Here is a 24218-nt window from a genome sequence, read left to right on the forward strand (position 1 = left end):
TTCTAAATGAGAGTCATCATAAGTGGACCTTAAAGATTCTACTTGAGTTTCATATAAAGTGTCCGTTAAAGATTCTAAATGAGTTACATACAAAGTGGACGTTAAAGATTCTACATGAGTTTAATATAATAATAATAATAATAATGCATTTATTTTATATAGCGCTTTTCAGGAAGCCCAAAGACGCTTTGACAGAGTGCAAAACATAATGCATAGCAAAACATAAAAACAATTGCAAAAAAAGAAGAATCAATAGGGAAATATTCAAAGCACAAAGGAGGGAGAAGGAGAGGAGATAGTCAGGGGTTAGATGCTGTGGGTTAAGTGTTGAACAGGTGGGTCTTGAGTGATGTTTTGAATGTGGTGAGTGAGGAGGAGTCTCTGATGGTGTGAGGTAGCGAGTTCCAGAGGGTGGGAGCAGCGATGGAGAAGGCCCTGTCCCCCCGGGATCTAAATTTGGTCCGGATGGGGGGGGGGGGGGGTCAGGAGGTTGGTACCAGCAGAGCGGAGGTTGCGGGTGGGAGTGTGTCTGGAGAGGAGGTCAGCCAGGTAGTAAACAAGGATGTATCAATTGAATGCAGGTTTATTAGCAACAACGATGAACAATCAATCTGCAAGACAAAGAAAGCGATGGTAGATATTAGAATAAGATAATAGATACAGAATATGCAAATAACAATGCGCAGTATTACACAAGATGAGAACGCAATAGAGAACAGCACCATACAAGAGTTGTCTAGGTAGGATGGGGCCAGGTTATGGAGGGCTTTGTAGGTCAAGAGGAGGATTTTGTACTGGATTCTCTGGGAGATGGGGAGCCAGTGAAGCTTGTAAAGGACGGGGGTGATGTGGTCACGGGTCCGGGAATGGGTGAGTAGACGGGCAGCGGAGTTCTGAATGTATTGGAGTTTATTGGTGATTGTTGAGGGTGAACCATAAAGGAGGCTATTGCAGTAGTCCAGACGGGAGGTGATGAAGGCGTGGATGAGGGTTTCTGCAGCCACGGAGGAGAGGGATGGACGGAGACGGGCGATGTTTTTCAGGTGAAAGAAGGCTGTCTTTGTGATCTGTTTAGTGTATTTGTCGAAGGAGAGGGTTTGGTCAAAGATGACGCCAAGATTCCGGATGTGAGGGGAAGTGGATACTGGGAAACCGTCGATGTTGAGGGCAAAGTTATGGGTGGACTTGGTGAGCGTTTTTGGGCCAATGATGATTATTTCAGATTTATCACAGTTAAGTTTGAGGAAGTTGATTTGAAGCCAGGATTTTATTTCAGTGATGCAGTTTGTCAGGATAGAGTGGGTGGCGGTGGAGATGGACTTGGTGGAGATGAAAAGCTGGATGTCATCGGCGAAGCAGTGGAATTGGAGACCATGACGGCGGATTAAGTGACCGAGGGGGGACAGGTAAAGGATGAAGAGGAGGGGGCCAAGAACTGAACCTTGGGGGACACCTTGGGGGAGGGGAGCAGTGGGGGATTTGCAGTTATTGATGGAGATGAACTGGCGTCTGTCAGAGAGGTATGATTTAATCCAAGAGAGGGCAGTGCCGGTAACGTTAAAGGTGGATTCAAGTCGGGTGAGGAGGATGGTGTGATCGATGGTGTCAAAGGCAGCGCTGAGGTCGAGGAGGATGAGAATGTTGAGGTTGCCAGCGTCAGAGGAGAGGAGAAGGTCGTTGGTGATTTTGAGGAGAGCAGTTTCAGTACTGTGGTTGGAGCGGAATCCGGATTGGAATGTTTCATACAGGTTATTGGCAGAGAGGTGATGTTTGAGTTGAGTGGCTACAGCGCGTTCCAAAACCTTTGACAGAAAGGGTAGGTTGGAGATGGGTCTGAAGTTGTTTAGGGTGTCAGGGTTTAGTCCAGGTTTTTTCAGAATGGGGGTAACAGCAGCAATTTTGAGGGATGGTGGGACGATGCCTGTAGACAGGGAGGAGTTTATTGTTGCAATGATAAATGGAGAGAGAGCAGGAAGGGAGGCCTTGACAAAGCTGGAGGGGATGGGGTCAAGAGTGCAGGTGGCAGTTTTCATTCCGATGAGGAGTTCAGAGAGGTCAGTAGGGGAGACTGGGGAGAATTGAGACAGGGGCTGGCAGGATAAGGGGGGGCAGGTGGTATGAGGGGGAGCGGGTGCGGCGGTGGTCAAGCTGTTGTAGATGTTTTCAATTTTGCGTTGGAAGAATGAAAGGAAGGAGATGCAGTTGTCTATTGTGAATGACTGGGTGGTGGTGTTCAGGGGGCTGAGGAGTTTGTTTATTGTAGAGAAGAGTGCTTTTGGGTTTCCGGAGCCAGAGTGGATAATTTGAGAGTAGTAGGCGGAGCGGGCGCGGGAGAGGGCATCTTTATAGTGTTGTATGTGGTCCTTGTAGGCCTGGGAGTGAACTGTGAGACCTGTTTTATTGCGGAGTCTTTCAAGTTGGCGAGCACGAGTTTTCATCAGGCGGAGTTCAGGGGTAAACCAGGGAGCAGAATGGGTGAAAGAAACTGTTTTGGTTTTTATAGGCGCAAGTTGGTCAAGGCAGGAGGAGAGAGTGTGGTTGTAGTAGTCAGTGAGGTCAGAAGGGGTGTGGAGGTCAACGAAGGGAGAAGTGGACATTTTTTCAGAGAGGGTCGATGAGAATGAGGTAGGTGAAAGAGCGTTTAGCTTACGGAAGTTGACAGTGCGATAATGCCTTGGTGCTGGGGTGGGGATGTTGATGGTCAGAGTGATGGCTAGGTGGTCAGAGAGAGTGAGGTCGGAGCCAGAGAGATGGTGCAAAATTAGTCCAGTAGAGCAGACAAGGTCCAAAATGTGACCACGGTTATGGGTAGGAAAGTTGACATGTTGAGTGAGGTTAAAGCAGGTGAGTAAATCAGTGAAGTCAGTGGTTAACGTGGAGTCAGTGGAGTCCATGTGGATATTGAAATCACCAAGTGGACGTTATGTACAGATTAACTAATTGGATTTTGGAGTCACGAGGTCAAAGGTCAGAGTCTGTAATAGGTTTTTCTTACCGCGATAACTTAAGATCGGCTGAAAGGAACTAAGTCAATCTTGGTGGTATCACCTGTGGAATAAACTCAAGTGAAATCACCAATCACCAATATAAAGTGGACGTTAAAGATTCTATATGGAGTCATACTAAGTGGACCTTAAAGATTCTACATGAGTTTCATACAAAGTGGACGTTAAAGATTCTACATGAGTTTCATACAAAGTGGATGTTAAAGATTCTACATGAATTTCATACTAAGTGGACGTTAAAGATTCTACATTCGTTTCATACAAAGTGGACGTTAAAGATTCTACATGAGTTTCATACAAAGTGGACGTTAAAGATTCTACATGAGTTTCATAAAAAGTGTACGTTAAAGATTCTACATGAGTTTCATACAAAGTGGACGTTAAAGATTCTACATTCGTTTCATACAAAGTGGACGTTAAAGATTCTACATGAGTTTCATACAAAGTGGACGTTAAAGATTCTACATGAGTTTCATAAAAAGTGTACGTTAAAGATTCTACATGAATTTCATACGAAGTGGACGTTAAAGATTCTACATGAGTTTCATACAAAGTGGACGTTAAAGATTCTACATTCGTTTCATACAAAGTGGACGTTAAAGATTCTACATGAGTTTCATACAAAGTGGACGTTAAAGATTCTACATTCGTTTCATACAAAGTGGACGTTAAAGATTCTACATTCGTTTCATAAAAAGTGTACGTTAAAGATTCTACATGAGGTTCATACAAAGTGTACGTTAAAGATTCTACATTCGTTTCATATAAAGTGGACGTTAAAGATTCTACATTCGTTTCATACAAAGTGGACGTTAAAGATTCTACATGAGTTTCATACAAAGTGGACGTTAAAGATTCTACATGAGGTTCATACAAAGTGTACGTTAAAGATTCTACATTCGTTTCATACAAAGTGGACGTTAAAGATTCTACATGAGTTTCATACAAAGTGGACGTTAAAGATTCTACATGAGGTTCATACAAAGTGGACGTTAAAGATTCTACATGAGTTTCATACAAAGTGGACGTTAAAGATTCTACATGAGGTTCATACAAAGTGGACGTTAAAGATTCTACATGAGTTTCATACAAAGTGGACGTTAAAGATTCTACATGAGGTTCATACAAAGTGGACGTTAAAGATTCTACATGAGTTTCATACAAAGTGGACGTTAAAGATTCTACATGAGTTTCATATAAAGTGGACGTTAAAGATTCTACATTCGTTTCATACAAAGTGGACGTTAAAGATTCTACATTCGTTTCATACAAAGTGGACGTTAAAGATTCTACATGAGGTTCATACAAAGTGTACGTTAAAGATTCTACATTCGTTTCATACAAAGTGGACGTTAAAGATTCTACATGAGTTTCATACAAAGTGGACGTTAAAGATTCTACATGAGGTTCATACAAAGTGGACGTTAAAGATTCTACATGAGTTTCATACAAAGTGGACGTTAAAGATTCTACATGAGGTTCATACAAAGTGGACGTTAAAGATTCTACATGAGTTTCATACAAAGTGGACGTTAAAGATTCTACATGAGGTTCATACAAAGTGGACGTTAAAGATTCTACATGAGTTTCATACAAAGTGGACGTTAAAGATTCTACATTCGTTTCATACAAAGTGGACGTTAAAGATTCTACATGAGTTTCATACAAAGTGGACGTTAAAGAATCGAAACGAGTTTCATATAAAGTGTTCGTTAAAGATTCTACATTCGTTTCATACAAAGTGTTCGTTAAAGATTCTACATGAGGTTCATACAAAGTGTACGTTAAAGATTCTACATTCGTTTCATACAAAGTGTTCGTTAAAGATTCTACATGAGGTTCATACAAAGTGTACGTTAAAGATTCTACATTAGTTTAACACAAAGTGGACGTTAAAGATTCACATTAGTTTCATATAAAGTGGACGTTAAAGATTCGAAACGAGTTTCATATAAAGTGGACGTTAAAGATTCTACATGAGTTTAATACAAAGTGGACGTTAAAGATTCTACATTAGTTTCATATAAAGTGGACGTTAAAGATTCGAAACGAGTTTCATATAAAGTGGACGTTAAAGATTCTACATGAGTTTAATACAAAGTGGACGTTAAAGAATCTACATTAGTTTCATATAAAGTGGACGTTAAAGATTCTACATGAGTTTCCTCTCTGGAGAAAGAAATATTCTTTAAAATGAAAAATCTAAAACGGTGAAATTGATAATTCCTGTGACTCATATCCGACGGAAGTGAGGAACAAATGTGTATACGTATATTGTATTCAAAAATAATGTATTTAACTATTGACTGAGGTGTTATTTACACCTCGCTTAGTACGTACTTTATACACAATGAGAGTCAACAGAGGGAGGCATTAACCTATGTTTTTACAAATAACATTATTTGTCTCCCCCGTTTATTTCCACGTTCCAGGTTCCTGTACACCTCGATATATACTATATAGTATATGTACCTCGTTTTGCGTGTTTATTTATTTTCCCCATCATGGACAAGTCAACGGTGCGGTTGTGGCCGTGCTGGGAGCCGCTGGCCGTAGGTGTGCTGCCCGTTCCTCCCGCGAAGCTCGGCATCCGTTACTTGAGGAAGGTTTCCGCTTACCTATGGGCCCGAGCTCAGGACGGAGTGCTGCCAAGGTAGGTACTTGTGGATCTTATATCATAACTTGTTGGAAGGGTTTTGTGGTTTTCGTGTTGGATGTATGTACCTGTACCTGTACCTGTACCTGTACCTGTAGTCTCGGCTGACCTGTGCACCCAGGCTCGGGATGGGGTGCTGCCAATACCAATGTACCTGTACGTACCTGTGGATCTCACCAACTCATTGTAATGTTTGAAGGGTTTTGTGGATCTCGTGCAGGTTAATGGTTATGATCTGGCTCAGCTTACCTGTGGGCTCATGGCCGGATAGAAACTGAAGGAAGGGTGTGTGTGTGTGTGTTTCGTGTGTGTGTGTTTCGTGTGTGTGTGTTTCGTGTGTGTGTGTTTCGTGTGTGTGTGTGTTTCGTGTGTGTGTGTGTTTCGTGTGTGTGTGTGTTTCGTGTGTGTGTGTGTGTTTCGTGTGTGTGTGTGTTTCGTGTGTGTGTGTGTGTGTTTCGTGTGTGTGTGTGTGTGTTTCGTGTGTATGTGTGTGTGTTTCGTGTGTGTGTGTGTTTCGTGTGTGTGTGTGTTTCGTGTGTGTGTGTGTGTTTCGTGTGTGTGTGTTTCGTGTGTGTGTGTTTCGTGTGTGTGTGTTTCGTGTGTGTGTGTTTCGTGTTTCGTGTGTGTGTATTTCGTGTGTGTGTGTGTGTTTTGTGTGTGTGTGTGTGTGTTTCGTGTGTTTGTGTTTCGTGTGTTTGTGTTTCGTGTGTGTGTGTTTCGTGTGTGTGTTGTTCGCGTGTGTGTTGTTCGCGCGTGTGTTGTTCGCGCGTGCGTTGTTCGCATGTGCGTTGTCCGCGTGTGTGTTAGTGTGTGGGTGTTGTCCGTGCGTGTTGTTCGTGTGCGTGTTGTTCGTGTGCGTGTTGTTCGTGTGCGTGTTGTTCGTGTGCGTGTTGTGTGCGTGTTGTTTGTGTGTGTTGTTTGTGTGTGTGTGTTGTTCGTGTGTGTGTTGTTCGTGTGTGTGTTGTTCGTGTGTGTGTTGTTCGTGTGTGTGTTGTTCGTGTGTGTGTTGTTCGTGTGTGTGTTGTTCGTGTGTGTGTTGTTCGCGGGTGTGTTGTTCGCGGGTGTGTTGTTCGCGGGTGTGTTGTTCGCGTGTGTGTTGTTCGCGTGTGTGTTGTTCGCGTGTGTGTTGTTCACGTGTGTGTTGTTCGCGTGTGTGTTGTTCGTGTGTGGTGTTCGGTGTGTGTTGTTCGGTGTGTGTTGTTCGGTGTGTGTTGTTCGTGTGTGTGTTGTTCGTGTGTGTGTTGTTCGTGTGTGTGTGTTGTTCGTGTGTGTGTTGTTCGTGTGTGTGTTGTTCGTGTGTGTGTTGTTCGTGTGTGTGTTGTCCGTGTGTGTTGTCCGTGTGTGTGTTGTCCGTGTGTGTGTTGTCCGTGTGTGTGTTGTCCGTGTGTGTGTTGTCCGTGTGTGTGTTGTCCGTGTGTGTGTTGTCCGTGTGTGTGTTGTCCGTGTGTGTGTTGTTCGTGTGTGTTGTTCGTGTGTGTTGTTCGTGTGTGTTGCTCGTGTGTGTTGTTCGTGTGTGTGTTGTTCTTGTGTGTGTTGTTCTTGTGTGTGTTGTTCTTGTGTGTGTTGTTCTTGTGTGTGTTGTTCTTGTGTGGGTTGTTCTTGTGTGTGTTGTTCTTGTGTGTGTTGTTCTTGTGTGTGTTGTTCGTGTGTGGGTTGTTCGTGTGTGGGTTGTTCGTGTGTGGGTTGTTCGTGTGTGGGTTGTTCGTGTGTGGGTTGTTCGTGTGTGGGTTGTTCGTGTGTGGGTTGTTCGTGTGTGGGCTGTTCGTGTGTGGGGTGTTCGTGTGTGGGGTGTTCGTGTGTGGGGTGTTCGTGTGTGGGGTGTTCGTGTGTGTGTTGTCCGTGTGTGTGTTGTCCGTGTGTGTGTTGTCCGTGTGTGTGTTGTCCGTGTGTGTGTTGTCCGTGTGTGTTGTCCGAGTGTGTCGTCCGTGTGTGTGTTGTCCGTGTGTGTGTTGTCCGTGTGTGTGTTGTCCGTGTGTGTGTTGTCCGTGTGTGTGTTGTCCGTGTGTGTGTTGTTCGTGTGTGTTGTTCGTGTGTGTTGTTCGTGTGTGTTGTTCGTGTGTGTTGTTCGTGTGTGTTGTTCGTGTGTGTTGTTCGTGTGTGTTGCTGGTGTGTGTTGCTGGTGTGTGTTGCTGGTGTGTGTTGCTGGTGTGTGTTGCTGGTGTGTGTTGCTGGTGTGTGTTGCTGGTGTGTGTTGCTGGTGTGTGTTGCTGGTGTGTGTTGCTGGTGTGTGTTGCTCGTGTGTGTTGCTCGTGTGTGTTGCTCGTGTGTGTTGCTCGTGTGTGTTCTTCGTTTGTGTTGTTCGTGTTGTTCGTATTCTTCGTGTTCTTCGTGACATTCGGAGCACTCTACTCTATACAATTTTATATTACCTCGACTAAGATATTTCATTACCTACCCCCACACACTGTACTGTAGTCTACTTAAAGTACCAACACAGGGTCTTCCCAATTCACTCATTTCGATTTGCAACTTCATCTTAATGATTAGGTGCCTCACTCACTACCTGTGGAGGTGTATTATACGTACCAATATGTACAGGCATACAGCATTCCTCCCATCACCAAATAACACCTGGAATAAACCGTCTTTTAATGTCACATCTGGGATGCAGCAGCACCAACTTTTTATGATATAAATATAGTGGGGGTATACATTTAAAAAATAAATAACTTCAAATATGGAAAATCCCTCATCCTTGACTCATTACTCTGATGCTTGCGATACATAACGGTGTGCTGCCGGTACGCTTTTCTGAAATTCCCTTCAGCCTCTAGGGTAACTACCCTGAATGAACTTTGGTGATTATGGTTACATGTGGTGGTCGGGCAGGTTTGCCAATTGCGATAGTTCTGGTGATACCGAGAGAGAAAGATTACTTTGAGAAGATGAAGGTCGTGTGTTAACGGGGTCAGTATGAAACAAATGCCTCTTGTTTTATTTCTCAATAAATGTAATAATTCCAACTAGAACGGCACTCGGTAGAGAGCATACCTCCGCTAGACCCAACTCATCCATCAAGTTCTGTAATATGTCATCCACACAACGTTTTGAGATATCGTGCTATATATCGTTCTTGGCACTATCTCTCCGATGGTGAAGAATCGCATTTAAAAAAAAAATCTCACTTCCAGATCTTCACCAAAATCGAATCATTTCATCCTCGTCACATATCAAAGCTCTCCACCAAATTTCGTCCGAATCTGTCCACAACTTTTTGAGATATCCTGTTCACAGACAAACAAACAAATTGGGGTGAAACCATAACCTCCATTCACCTCCGGTGGCCGAGGTAATTACAACTAGAAAGCATCTGACAATGCAAAGCCCAACAGCGTCCACTTTTTATTCAGACTTATTCTTCCATATGCTAAACCTGATGAAAACAGCTAAAAAAAAATGCAAAAAGATTGATGATTTTTGGCCATCTTGACCTTTTAACCATTTTTTTTTCTTTGACCATAAACTTTTGATTAATCTTCAGTGATCCAATATTCAAATCCTGCTCAAATTTCAAGTCAATCAGATGGACATTGACAATTTTGTGACTTTGACTTTCTTAACAGAACACAAGTTGCACTCGATTAATTTGATCACTGACGTCGATATGACTGACATTGATATTTTATGCAACCTTGATCTTTGACATTTTGATCTAAAAACAAAAAACAATTGGCTTTTAGCTTTTGATTAAACCAATTCTGGGACCCAGTCTGTAAATTCTTTAAATTTCAGGTGAATCGGATGAAAATGGACGATTTTATGTGACGTTGACGTTTGGCATTTTGTCCGAATTATTCATTTGTCTTCTCCATATTCTCATAATGAATCTGTGTTGGAAATTTGATGACAAAAGCTGAAATGGGAATAAAGTTACGGCTGGACTGACAGACATAGACATAGACAGACATGTACAGGCGTGCGCACACACACTCATCGGGAGTGTCGTACATATTCTTTAAATGCCTATGGATATCCACTTGAGGAATGTCTTCCGCAGTAAGAATCTAGCGGGGCAGCCATTTTAAAGCGAGGTGTGATGTAGCCATGTGATCGATCACAGTATTATACCGATCAAGTTAAATGGGTGATCTATACACAAACCTTTCATTGTGATCTCGCGTAGTTTTTCTTACGAACTGAAAAATAAGTGCATTACCACCGTACCGACTGTAGTGAAAATGTATCAAAGTTGAACCCAGGTGTGATGCTCTCTTAAACCACTGAGAGGCGCCTATAAGACCTCGGACGTCCGCGACTCCGGGCCACTCCTGCGACATTTACTCTATGACATGTAGACTCGGATGGTACGTGCATACAGATATTCTAGGCTTGCTTGCATTGACTAATATTATCGATCCTTCCTATATGATGCCAAGATCCTGATATATATTGCATGATTGTATTCTACAGGATGTTGCCAGAGATCTGATTGTTATTAAACCTACCTATGGGACAAAGTTGTGGACTTGATTGATTTCTACAACACCGACCATCGTGTATATTTTGTGGTTATTGCTCATTGTGCCTTGTGGTGTAGATTGACGTGGTCACTGTGGCGCCGAGTGGCTTGTGCAAAGCTGCAACTACCAGAACACACAGCTTGGGTGTACTTTGAAGTCTTTGATTCCCTTTCACCGGAGTTCACAGTCACTGACAGGCTGGAACGGGCTGAGCAGCTTTCTCAGTGCAGCAATGAGAGGGAGTTGGAGGCCAAGAGGGCCATGGCAAGTTGGAAAGCACCTTTGCACACCCTGCACCGCACCGAGGTCTTAACGCTTCCATTGCAGTTGCGATTACATGTCTGAGCCAGGATGCCATTTGAAAGGTAGCGATGACAGAGTTTTGAGTAAAAGTTACTCGTGAGCCGAAGTGTTTCGTCATAATGCTGACGGTGGGTCCAAAAGCTACATCCTTGGTTGCTAAGGCTTGACCAAGCTCTTATTGGCATGAAACAATGCTGACCTGACCCATTCTGATCTTGTATCCTTTCCTTCCTGTGCCCAATAGCTCTCGGTGGATACCCTGACCTTCCTGTTATTTCTGCTGGTGCAGCAGACTCAGCGCGTCTCACTGCGCTCATCATTACATAAAGATGACAGCTGGCCGGACCAAGGCCCAAGCATGCCTGATGATGATCGGCTGGTGACACAGAACAAGGTAAGGCAACAACTTGCGACCTTGCTCCACTCATCATTCTGGATTGTGTGTTGTCATCCTGGAAAGGTTGCCTTGTTACAGCAGGTTTCATTGTTATTATACAACTGGGGTGTGTCACACATTATCAAGCATCTTGCTATTGCCCACCAAGTGGCTTGATTAACAACATGGCGGCCTCCAATGAAAACCATGCTGTCTGGGTCGTCCTTTTCAGTTTTACTCGATCCTCTTGTGATAACGTCCCAAAACGAATTTATCTATCTATAATTCCAGTAATCTCTGTGTGTCTGTGTGTCTGTGACCGCTGTTTCTCGACAACCACGGGTCCGATCTAATTGAAACTTGCCAGATATATTGCTGGGGACCTGAGGATGTGCCTTTTCAAGGTTTCATATTAATCGGAGAAGTAGTTACCGAGCTATGTCCAAAAAACGATTCAACCAATCAGAGAGCAGCGAGCTATCACGTGTGCCGAACGTGGCGAACAGACTCTGCCTCGGACGGCACATTTGAGAGCGTATTCATTTATTTCACGTTGGCAAACTATGTTGGCGTTAAACTATGTTTTTAAACTAATTAAAACTAATTTGCGATTCATCGTAACTGCGATATGCGACCTTCCGGACAGTCAAATGAGGACGTCACTTCCGGACTTACGGATAGTCATAGTGACGACGTACTGATGCTGAACGTGGCGAGCAGACGCTGCCTCGGACGGCACATTTGAGAGCGTATTCATTTATTTGACGTTGCAATCTGTGTTGATTGTTGTAAGGTACGATCGATTGTAGTACACGTTTATAATAACTCTGCCGATACAGGCCCGATTAACTGCAGCGCCATCCGAGCTGCGGCGTCAGGACGATACATTCATTGTACGGTCACATCACGCACTTACGGGCACGCCCATGGGCCCATGGGCACGCCCAGACATTTTTTTTTTTTTTTGGCAAGGAACGGGCACCCACGTACGGGTACGTCCTAGTTGTGTTAACAGCGGCTACAGAGTATGAGTAAGAGGGAAAGAAATATAAACAATGGGGAGTCAGAAGGGGGAGCCCCCTGCCAAGCTTTTCTATGGCCCCTACCATTTTGCATTTTGGGGAAGGGGAGAGAGGTTTGTGGGTGGTTTTTTGTGGTTTTCTGAATCTTTCCCAATTAAAGTATGAAATGCACCTTTCAATAATGAGTACACATAACAGGGGTTTGCCTCTGAACATTTATTTGGTTGTAATATCGTTTTGAATCCGATTACCACGGCCATTTTTGCCAACATAATGACGCACCTTAATCGCTTGCTCCACTTGCTGAGCGGCTTGCAAAGTGGTTGATACGAAATGGCTGGCTTGGTAAGCGATAGCAAGCTGCTTGCTAACAGTACCCACACCTGTTCCTGCGGTTGTGAAGGAAACAATAAAATAATTGCATATTAACAAAGATATTGTATTTTTTGGTTACCCATAAAAATAACCCCAAGGTCTTGGATGATCGGCACCATCTTTCCTTCATACTTTCAAGTTTCTCTGAAGCGCTGCGCCTTTTGCTGCCCCCCGATGAGACGTCTCTGGACGGCCTTGCTCCAGTCGCTTGCCTTTCACATCAGGCTGTCAAGGCCCTAGATCTCCTCGTGGAGGGTAGGGCATCTCCAATGAAGAATGTGCTTGGACTCTCGATATTGGCAGCCTTGCCAGGCCAACGGGATAGTAGTGGCTGGTTAGGACCGAGCCAGGGCTTTGCAGCAAAATCTTTGGAATTCTGGACACGGAGTCGACTTGGCGCAAACCCTTGCAGTTTGTCATCATGCGTGCAGTATGGCCGCCAACTTTCTTGGGCCGAGCATGGTGCGTTCTGAACAGTTTGTGGCTATACATATTATTCATTTATATCGTGTCTGCTTGATCTCTTTGTCTTGAACCTCTCCAATCTTTTCCTTCGATTTTCGTGGTATTCTTTGTCATTATTGTTGGGGAATTTCTTGCTAAAGTTGGGAGTTGTGGGCGATCAACTAATTATGTCCACAAAGCGGGTGCAAAATGGAGAAAATGCCAATTAAGAACGATAATGGGAAGGATGTGTGAGTAGTTTGAGAAATTAAAAAAGAAGCAGGTTGGGAGAATATATGAGTAAAAGGAAAGGAAAGGGTGAGGTGCTCAAACATTATGCCATTGTTCCTATGTTATAAGTAGATGGCCCGAATGACCATTTTCATGAAGAAATTCCATCAACCGATGCACGTCTTGAGAGTTTGTTTCTTTCTGACTTCTAGGAAGAGGAACTACCAAGCGAGTACGTGTGGCATTCTGTAGCCACAGTGGCAGTAAAGTGTTGCTATTAAGTGACTTGAGTGGTCAAACAGTAGCACGGAGCTCGGCTCGCCTTACTGGAGCACATGTTGTTTTGCATCGCTGTTCATCGGCATACATTTACTTGCTGTCACCGATGCGGTATGTGGATTTGGCGTACCTTGCCTGTACCTGGTTGGGATGTAAAAAAATTTCAAGCTTGGGCTGCCTTTATAGCTATTTTGAAAGTATATATATATATATATATATGTATATGTATAATTATATATATATATATATATATATATATATATATATATATATATATATATATATATATATATATATATATATATATATATATATATATATATATCTGTGCAGTGTCTGTCTTGTGTTGTCACTGAACTACTTTCTCAAACATTTGTGAAATCGTACCAAACTTCTGGTATGCACATATCTCTCCCGTCGGTATGTCCTAAGGGTATTTTTTTTGAAAAATTTTCGATTTTTTTTAATTTTTAATTTTGGAATTTTTTGGGGGGAAATTTGTTATTTTCAACTTAAGTTTTCAACTTCAATTGTTTATAAAATGTGATATCACGTATATTACAAATACATTTGAATATTGAATATTTTGAATTATTGTTTGAATTATGATTGCTTTAAACCATGACAAAACGGTAACTTGGGTACAGTCATTTATCTATACTAGGGCATGCCCGTACTATATATATATCTAAAATTATATCCCCCCCCTCTATTTACATGAAATGGTTTGGTCCAAAGCGAACGGCTTGCGAGTGGTGACAATCCCCCCCCTCTATTTACATGAAATGGTTCGGTCCAAAGCGAACGGCTTCCGGAGTTTGGTAAAGAAATCGCCATCGCGTACACAAACGCGCAGGAAAGCGAATGAATCGCAAATTCGTTTTTATTAGTTGTAAAACATAGTTTAACGCCAACATAGTTTGCAAACGTGAAATAAATGAATACGCTCTCAAATGTGCCATCCGAGGCAGAGTGTGCCCGCCACGTTCGGCACACGCGATCGTTCGCTGCTCTCTGATTGGTTGAATCGTTTTTTGGACATAGCTCGGTAAGTAATTGTCCGATTAATATGAAACCTTGAAAAGGCACATCCTCGGGTCCCCAGCAATATACCTGGCAAGTTAAAAGTATATCGGACCCGTGGTTGTCGAGAAACAGCGGTCACAGACAAACGTACAGACGTACAGACAGACAGACAGAGATTACTGGAATTATAGATAGATATCTACACATCTCGGCAGTGTCTGTGTTCTCACTTAACGACTCCCTCAAACTTTTGTTTCCGTGGTTGTGAAGTGTTTTTAATAACGTTGTGGTGGTTTTGAATCACGTGTTGGTGAGGTATTTTTAATTATGTGGTGGTGAGGTGTTTTGAATTATGTGGTGGTGAGGTGTTTTGAATTACGTGGTGGTGAGGTGTTTTGAATTACGTGGTGGTGAGGTGTTTTGAATTACGTGGTGGTGAGGTGTTTTGAATTACTTGGTGGTGAGATGTTTTTAAATGACGTGGTGGTGAGGTGTTTTAAATTTCGTGGCTGTGAGGTGTTTTTAATTTTGTGGTGGTGAGGTGTTTTTATTACGTGTTTTATGGCTGTGAGGTGTTTTTATTGCGTGTTTTATGGCTGTGAGGTGTTTTTAATTTTGTGGTGGTGAGGTGTTTTTATTACGTGTTTTATGGCTGTGAGGTGTTTTTAATTTCGTGGCTGTGGTGTTTTTATTACGTGTTTTATGGCTGTGAGGTGTTTTTATTACGTGTTTTATGGCTGAGGTGTTTTTAATTTCGTGGTGGTGAGGTGTTTTTATTACGTGTTTTATGGCTGAGGTGTTTTTAATTTCGTGGTGGTGAGGTGTTTTTATTACGTGTTTTATGGCTGTGAGGTGTTTTTATTACGTGTTTTATGGCTGTGAGGTGTTTTTATTCCGTGTTTTATGGCTGTGAGGTGTTTTTACTACGTGTTTTATGGCTGTGAGATGTTTTTATTTCGTGTTTTATGGCTGTGAGGTGTTTTTAATTTCTTGAGGTGAGGTGTAATCGTCCCAAACTTCCATTCTGCACCGACCCCTCCCCTATGTGTGTGCTGAGAGGTTCTTTCTTGACAAAAAAAAACATTCAACCTGAATCTTCAACCTAAATTGCCTATAAAAATGTAATATCACAAACAACAAATACATTTGTGCAAAATAATTGTTTGTATTATGATTGGTGTAAATCATGACAACACAACAACTCAGGTACAGTCATTATCCTCAGCTAAAATAAGCCCGTTCCTCAGTAAGCCGAGCCAAGCTAATATATATATATATATATATATATATATATATATATATATATATATATATATATATATATATCTGTATAATTATATATATATGTATAATTATATATATATATATATATATGTATAATTATATATATATATATGTGTAATTTTATATATATATATATATATATATATATATATATATATATATATATATATATATATATATATATATATATATATATATATATATATATATATATTATAATAATTATAATATATATTATATATATTATAATATAATTATATATAAATAATAATATATATTATAATAATAATAATATAATTTTTGATATACTGTATATATATATATATATATATATATATATATATATATATATATATATATATACACAAAGAATTAAGTTAAGCACCCCCCCGTTTTTTTACAACCTCGCACATTACAAGTTTGTTGTCGTCAAAACAGTGTAATATACCCATGATATTGCTATATTTTCTGGAGAAGTGATATTATGGTCACATAAAAACATAACAATCATGCCGTTTTCAATATTTTATTCTGAATAATTTAAGGTGAAATTTTTTGGGAATTTTAGGCATATTTTCACCTCAATTTAAGTATGGAGCTATAGGTCCATCACGGACAGTGTGGATGACGTTTATGTTTTCTAACGTACAGTCATTGTTCTGAGAAGACCTCTAGCGATCTTTGCGTCAATAACGTGTGTAGGACCCACGTGATCGGATCACTGACTCAACCCTACGTCTCATAGACCCTGTAAGCCGTCGTATGCGTTGCTGTGGCAGGTTGTTCCATTCCCGATGTAATGCACGTTCCAATTCATCCAGATTGGCTATTGGAGGGACCATCTTCGCAATTTGTCGTCCCAACATGTCCCAACATGTCCCAAACGTGCTCGAGGGGGTTCAGGTCAGGACTGTACGCAGGCCAGGGGATGGTTGTCACAGCACCTTGCTCCAGCAAGGCTCGGACGCGTCTCGCACGGTGAGGCCTGGCGTTGTCATCCATGAAGATGGGTCTGCTGGCGAGGGTGTGGTCATCGAAGTGCGGGATTACGGTGGTATTCAGGATTTCCTCGGCATATCGCTCTCCGTTGAGGTTCCCTCGCACAGTTATCAGGTCCAATTTACAGTCATGGGAGAAGCATCCCCAGACCATAATCGAGCCACCACCAAAGGGTACCGTTGGTTGAATGTTTTTAGGTGCATACGCGGTGTTTTTGTGGCGCCACACCCGAACACGCCCATCTGTCACGTACAGCAAGAACCGGCTTTCATCCGACCAATGAACTCGCCTCCAAGACCGGATGTTCCATCCACGTCGCGCTAGGCACCATGCCAAACGCTCCCTCTGATGTCGTTCGAGTAGCCTTGGACGCTTGATCACTCGTCTTGACCTTAAACCGGCCGATTTCAGGCGGTTCCTCACGGTACGGTGACATAGCCTTCTGTTGGGCAGCCAGTTGTCCTTCAGGAAATGGCTCGAGGCGAAGGGATATCGTCGCACCAGTCTCAAAAGCGCTCTATCTTGGCGGACTGTTGTCACGCGAGGTCTTCCAGACCTTGGGCGGTCCTTCACCGCATCCGTTTCCTGGTGTTTCTGCACCAACCGACTGATCACCGAATGGTGGTAACCAAACGTTCGAGCTACAGCTTTTCTGGACATTCCGGACTCGATCATGCCTATTATCCGCCATCTTTCTCCGTCCGACAACCGTCTACGAGCCACCATTACGAGAAAATGACCATGTAACCCCCACACGAGCTCAGGCGTGACTTGCAATAACCCGTGATGATAGTGCATTTTCAGAAAATCACGACCACGTGGATGATAACACGTGCTGCACGAGCGATGGGCGTCACAGATGAGTGCACTCATCTGCATTTCATCAATGGATAATTGCTAATGTCATACCAATCATTATTTGATCTCACATACCTTAGAATATATGCCAATGTATACATATACACAAAGAATATATATTAGGGGGTGCTTAACTTGATTCTTTGTGTAGGGGTGCTTAACTTAATTCTTTGTGTATAGATAGATATAGATATATATATTGTTACGGTCCGCGGATAAGATGTTGTTTGCCGAGCGGAGGCGCCGCGGCCGAACAGTTTTTCCCGACTCACCCGATCCCCTGAACGTTGGCCAGATCGCGCCACAGCTATTCAATGAGGGAAAAGACAAAGACAACACGGATGTGAAGAAGAGGAAGACGAAGGAATAAAGGTTTGAAATACGATTACTATTTATTACTATTTACAGGCTCAAAGAAACCAAGGAGAAGGAAAGATAAGAAAATAATATAGACAGAGGGACGGACCAGAAGGACACAGTGAAAATCGCTCGCTTATCTAAACAGGCTTAACTAAATCCCCAGGGACAAAACAAACAGAACAAACTCACGTACACGAATGGGGAACTTGCAGGCAGGAATGACAGGAGGTGGGTGGCTGGAGCTTGATCCCGCACGGGACGTCGGGCTGGACCTCGACGGCCGCCGATGCCACCGATCCTGTCGTATGCGCGGGGTAACGGGTCGGAGCTGCTTGGTGGAGCCAAGCCAACGCTGCTGGTGGGGGGTCTGGCGTGACGGGTTCTCTCTCCCTCTCTCACTAACTCCAGGACTCTTTCTCTCTTGCTTAGTCCAATCACTCCTCACCACCGACAACTCAACGCAACCACTGACCACCACTGACGACCAACCCCCGCTCTGACCAAAACCACACAACTCAGCTCTCCTCGCAACTTCTTGCGCGCGCGCCTTTATAGCGCCTCCGGCGATTAAGCCACCGGCTTTTAGGACACGCGCATCGGTGTGCTCACCTCGGCCCTGGTTGGTCGCGCGACCCTCTGGCTCCGCCCTTGATGACGACGGGCGGGCACGCCTTTCTTCCCCGACCCGAGCACATGTTCAATGGTGGTTTTGGAGCGAAAACAACCCACAGCTGTAACAAACTGGCAAACTGCCCAGTGCAGTTGGCAATGGAGACTTGGAGGGGATGTAACTGGAAATTGAGGCTTGGCAATGGAAGTTTTGGGAGTGGGAATGGGGAATGAAGGGAATCTATCTATTTTCTCTTGGTGCAATGGAGTGTCATTTTAATGGAAGACAAAGCCTTAACCTATACACAGAATAAGGAAATAAACTACTGAACAAGGGTATTATAGTGTCCTTCAATGTATGCTTTATGGAATTAACTACCGGAACGCCCTTTGACCTTTATACACACTGGAGCAAGGAGGGCTCAGACTAAAGCATATTTCACAACAATTTACAATACAATACAACACAATCAAAAAACGCAATCCTCATTTCTGCAACAATATATATATATATATATATATATATATATATATATATATATATATATATATATATATATATATATATATAATATATTATATTCAACAATATTTATTTACTTGTGATCTCCATCACAAATACATATTTCACTGTTTTGTCTTTTATGCCTTCCCAGCCAAAGGCCGGAGGCATTGTTTTTGGGTTGTCCGGCCGTATGCCCTATATATATATATATATATATAATTATTTTTTTTATTTTTTATTTTTTTGGGATCGAATGACGGAATTTCCACCAAACTTGGCAGAAGTATGGACTGTAATACAAAGATGAAATTATTAGATTTTTGGTTCAAAATGCAGCAAGAGGCCATTCGGCACATTATACCTGCGCCAATACATTGTGTTTTAAAAAATGATTGTACTTTCCATCCAGTACCTGTTTTGATGATACCAAGATGGGTCTTTGGGTTTTTGCGAACAAAATGGGCCAAATCGGTGAATGTTCAATCCATCATGGTGCCCAAACCACAGTCAAGTCTCGCTGAATTTGAACTAGAAATCTTGAACTCTGGTAGTTAAGAAATATGATTAATATTATGACCAATAATTAATACAGTACAGTTGGCAACATTTGTTGGTTGAAATGTAGCCCATGCCATCGGGTACAAGTCTAAGAAGCACCATGATGGGAGAGAGACAGTTGTCAAAGTTTGGTCAAAATGATGATCCTTTAGTATTTCATTGTTTTATTTCAGTAAATACGTAATCTCATCTGTCATAAATGAATGAATGAATGATCGTTTTAAGGCCATTTTCCCCGCTGGAGCAGGGGTTAGCCTTGCAGGCCCATGACAATCATGGTTCCCTGTTTGAGGCAATGGTTTTCATGGCCGGATGCCCTTCCTGATGCCAACCCTTAGTCGCCTCTTACGATGCGCCGGGATACGGTGTACCTATTCTAAATCGGGGTACACACCGGGATCATTCATCCCAGCAATCTGGTACTCAATTTGCCGACCTCAGAAGGATGACAGGCTGAGTCAACCCCCCTGTTGTTAATTTAGCGATCGACCGGGATTCGAACTCAGGATCCTAAGATCCCAAGCCGGCACCCTAACCGTTAAGCCAACACCAGGCATAAATGAACAGACAAAATTAGTCACACAACCACAATGACGCATGCACTCACTACCATATTTTCACGCAAATAACCCGTGGGCTATACGTTAAATTAGTTACAATTACAGTTCTTTCACATATTTTACCTACACGTGCACGCACGCATGCACAAGCACACCCATACTTCCAAAACTATTTAAGGTACTGGTAAATTGTTTTCCGTCAAGCCCACAAAGTCCACCTCTTCTGTGTCGCTGTGAAACAGTTGAAGCAGCTCGGAGTCGGCAAATGTGGGTCTGTCGCAATCCATTTCGTCATCACTCTCTTCCTGCCTCTTCTTCTCCAGAAATCAATTTTCAGTTTGAATTCGGCCTTGAAACTTTTACGTGTTCTCTTGCTTGTACTGACAGCAGGGGTGTGTTAAATTGCCAAGCAGCTAGTTAGCGCTTGCCAAGCCAGCTGTTCCTTATCGACGGTTTTGAATGCAGTACTTGTTTGAGTGTGCAGGCCACTTGGCGAAAAGCCAAAGTTAAATAGGTTATATTATAATTTAAATATATAATTTCTGCAAAAGCAAGGATGATCTAATCGTACTAACACTGCATTCACGATATAGTTGCAATTCCTTGCTGTTCATAACTCCTGCACGTGTATTCTTTTTTAAAATGTGTTTTCATGTAAACAGTTGTTTTTTTTCGAAAATCTGTGTGCGTTCATCACTCACGTATCTTGAAATTTTCTGATTCTATTAAGGTTCAAAAATATTTCGTCCCCCAAACTGACCCCAAACAGCTCTGTAACCTTAAATCGATGTCGACGACTTCAGCTGGTGCTGGGTCCTGTAGAAACAAGTGTACGACTGTGCGGATGCCGAGAGGTGACCGTTGCTGCAGCATGTCGCCGTCTTGGCATCATTTCCTCCTCTTCCTGCACTCTGCACTTGCTCACACCATCACGACCACTTGTGTTCACTGGAAACGAAGGACTCAACTTTGCACCTTTGCACGTATACTACCCTTTGCTCGAGGAGCACATGGCATATTGTGGTCTTGCCTCCATCCCAAACCTGTGGGACAAGCCACTTTGTTTTGGGATAGATAAATGTAGCCATAGTGAGGTGAGATTGTATTCATTGTAGTCATTGATGTTTTTCATAATCACCTAAGTTCCTATTTCTTAAAGTCCAACTTTGACTCTCATCATTGCTCTTCTTCTGCTATACAATCCCTCCCTGCAGTCTGGGACCAAATGTCAACCTATGCCATATGGTCTGCTTCCTCCTGACGACCTGCATCCATTGTCAGTGCCTTTTGCCATGTCAGGCTTGACTAGTGAGATACCTGGAGGCCTCCCAAAGATCTACCAGAAGGCTTTGGATAGGAGGCAGCGCAGAATACAGTCTTGGGAAGGGCTTGTTCGTGAGGCCAAGCTTACAAGGTGAGCCAGAGAATTGGCCTGTTGGTGGCAGTTGTTTGGCACTGTCTGTACATGCTTTGGGTATATGCCTGCACTGCCAACACACAGGCCCCATTGGTTTAAACCGTCTTCCTACCAATGTGGGCTAATTCATTTGTGCTTGTGTATACCTTCGAAGGCAATGTGGCGATGCTCCGTGTTTATTTATTTATTTTCTTTCTTAATTTAAAGGGTGGATTGACAGAATGGCCTAGAGGTATGTATTCACTTTGTGTTGTATTATTATTAGTGAATACATAGTGTATTCACACACACACACAGACACAGACACAGACACAGACACACACAGACGTGGGAGTGGATCACGTGTTTTGTTTTTGGGGTCTTTATGGGTCTTGGGGTCTTTTCAGTGTTTTTGGGTATTTGGGGTCTTTATGGGTTTTTAAGGGTCTTGGGGTCTTTTCAGTGTTTTGGGATTTCTGGATATTTAAGGGTCTTTTGGATATTTTGGGTCTTCTGGATATTTAAGGGTCTTTGGGGTTTTTTGGGTCTTCAGGGGCTTTTGGGTGTCTGTGGTCTTTTGGGTATTTAAGGGTCTTTGGGGGTCTTTTGTGTCTTTATGGTCTTTTGGTTCTTTAATGGTATTTGGTGTATTTGGGGTCTTTGGGTCGTCGGGGTCTTTATGGGTCTTTGGGGAATTTGGGGTCTTCAGTGTCTTTTGGGTATTTAAGAGTCTGCGGGGTCTTTTGGGTGGTTTGGGGTCAATTGGGTTTTCAATGACGTTTCTGTCTTTATGGCCTTTGTCTGTCTTTAGGGCCTTCTGGGTCTTCATGTCTTTTGTGTCTTTAACAGTCTACAGGGTATTTTGGGTGTTAAGGGTCTATTTGGTCTTTAGGGTGTATGGGGTATTTTGGATTTTCAGAGTCCTTAGGGGTCCTCTTGGTCATTTGGGTCCTTGGGGTTGTTTGGGTCTTTTGGTTTTTTTGGGGTCTTTGGGTCTTTGGGTTTTTTGGGTCTTCAGAGTCCCTGGGGTCTTCAGAGTCCCTGGGGTCTTCAGAGTCCTTGGGGTCTTCAGAGTCCTTGGGGTCTTCTGAGTCCTTGGGGTCTTCTGAGTCATTGGGGTCTTCTGAGTCATTGGGGTCTTCTGAGTCATTGGGGTCTTCTGAGTCATTGGGGTCTTCTGAGTCATTGGGGTCTTCTGAGTCATTGGGGGTCATTTGGGTCCTCTTTGTCATTTGGGTCCCTGGGGTTGTTTGGGTCTTCAGGGTCTTTTGGGTCTTTGGGGTCCATTGGGTCTTTGGGATATTTTGGGTCTTCATGGTATTGGGTCTTCAAAGTCCTTGGGGTCTTCTAGGTCTTCATTTTATTTTGTGTCATTAACAGTCTACAGGGTATTTTGGGTGTTTGGGGTCTATTGGGTCTTCGGGGTCCTTGAGGTATTTTGGGTCTTAGGATCTTTCGTGTCTTCTGTGTCTTTGGGGTGCATTGGGTCTTGAGGGTCTTTTCAGTCTTTTGGGTCTTTGGGGTATTTTCGGTCTTTGGGGTATTTTCGGTCTTTGGGGTATTTTCGGTCTTTGGGGTATTTTGGGTGTTTGGGGTTCATTGGGTCTTTGGGGGTATTTTGGATCTTCAGAGTACTTGGGGTTCTTCTGAGTCCTTTTTGTCTTTTGGGTCCTTGGGGGGGGGGGGGGGGGGGGTCTTTTGGATCCTCGTGGTGTTTTGGGGTCCTTTGGGTCTTTGGGATATTTAGTGTCTTTGGGATATTTAGGGTCTTTGGGATATTTAGGGTCTTTGGGATATTTAGGGTTTTCGGGGTATTTTGGGTTTTCAGAGTCCTTGGGATTTTCTAGGTCTTCATTATCTTTTGTGTCTTCAACAGTCTACAGGGTTTTATTGGGGTCTTTGGGTATTTTGAGTGTTTGGGGTCCATTGGGTCTTTGGGGTCTTCTGGGGACTTGGGGTCTTTTGGGTCCTCAGAGCCTTTTAGGTGTTTTAACCAGTGGACACACAGGCGTGTTCAAAGATTGCCTCTTAAATCACCCCACTCAAATCCCTCCTAAATCACTACTCAAAGCCTTTAAAATCTAGCCTTAAGGAGGGACACACACATATTGTGTTTTGTATGGTAGATGTATATATTTTCTGAAACGCCTTGTTTTTTTTTTTTTTTTTTTTTTTTTTTTTTTTTTTTTTTGTATACAATATCGAGGCTCGTGAAAGAGCGAAAACTGCTCAATCAAACGAAAACTGCTCAAACGAAAACTGCTTTATTCAAACTGCTCAATCTGGGCTGAAACAGGCCCAGAACACCTTTTAGAACACCTTCTGGCTCGAACACCTTTTAGAACGTAGTCATCGGTCTGTGTCCCGTGGTCTTGAACACCCCCCATGTCTTGATCCTTGAGCACACAACAATATTCTTAGTTCCCCTATATCCAATGAAAATAGTGACAGTTGAAATTGTCACAACAATTTCAAAGGTAAAATAATTAAGTGGTGACCTTTAAAATTATCAACTTGTGATGCTAAACTTTGCAAACATCTCTCATTCCAGGGAGCAGCGGACTGCGCTCAAAGACTCCGTGGAGCAGACGTTCTACACCTGGCTTCAGCAGATGGGATTTAAACAGCAGCTGGACAGCCTGCTGGCATCTGGGGCACCTGCAGACAAAACATGACTTTACCTTCTGTTCCGTTTCCTCACACCTGCCATCGTAGTCGTTCACGCAGATTCATGATTGCATCAACTGAGCTTGCACCCAGAAATGAGAGTTTCTGCTAAGAATGCAGAGAACTTTCTGTCAACATTCTGGATGTATTACTTACTGTTGGTCCTTTTCAGGGAGTCTCAATTTGCATAACGTGTAATTGTTTGCGGTTTGTAAAGATTGATGAATAAAGTGATATATTTTGTA

The 24218-nt window shown here is 42.8% G+C and overlaps 1 protein-coding gene across 3 annotated transcripts; it reads left to right on the forward strand.

The window, feature by feature from the left end:
* Positions 1 to 281: 281 nt before the first annotated feature.
* TBCCD1 (TBCC domain containing 1) lies at positions 282 to 24218 on the forward strand. 3 transcript variants are annotated; one of them, XM_078766037.1, is made up of 9 exons: positions 282 to 335; positions 5438 to 5658; positions 10199 to 10385; positions 10669 to 10818; positions 12296 to 12659; positions 13085 to 13262; positions 20680 to 21004; positions 21125 to 21324; positions 23858 to 24218. In XM_078766037.1, exons 2-9 carry the CDS (start codon positions 5510 to 5512, stop codon positions 23979 to 23981), a joined length of 1677 nt encoding a protein of 558 aa, XP_078622163.1. In that variant the 5' UTR covers positions 282 to 335; positions 5438 to 5509; the 3' UTR covers positions 23982 to 24218. The 3 variants fall into 3 exon arrangements, with proteins under 3 accessions (XP_078622163.1, XP_078622164.1, XP_078622162.1); XM_078766038.1 differs by lacking the exon at positions 282 to 335 and adding an exon at positions 5241 to 5266; XM_078766036.1 differs by lacking the exon at positions 282 to 335 and adding an exon at positions 5242 to 5253.

Source organism: Myxine glutinosa, chromosome 12, assembly GCF_964187855.1.
Source record: "Myxine glutinosa chromosome 12, kmMyxGlut1.1, whole genome shotgun sequence".
Lineage (NCBI taxonomy): Eukaryota > Metazoa > Chordata > Myxini > Myxiniformes > Myxinidae > Myxine > Myxine glutinosa.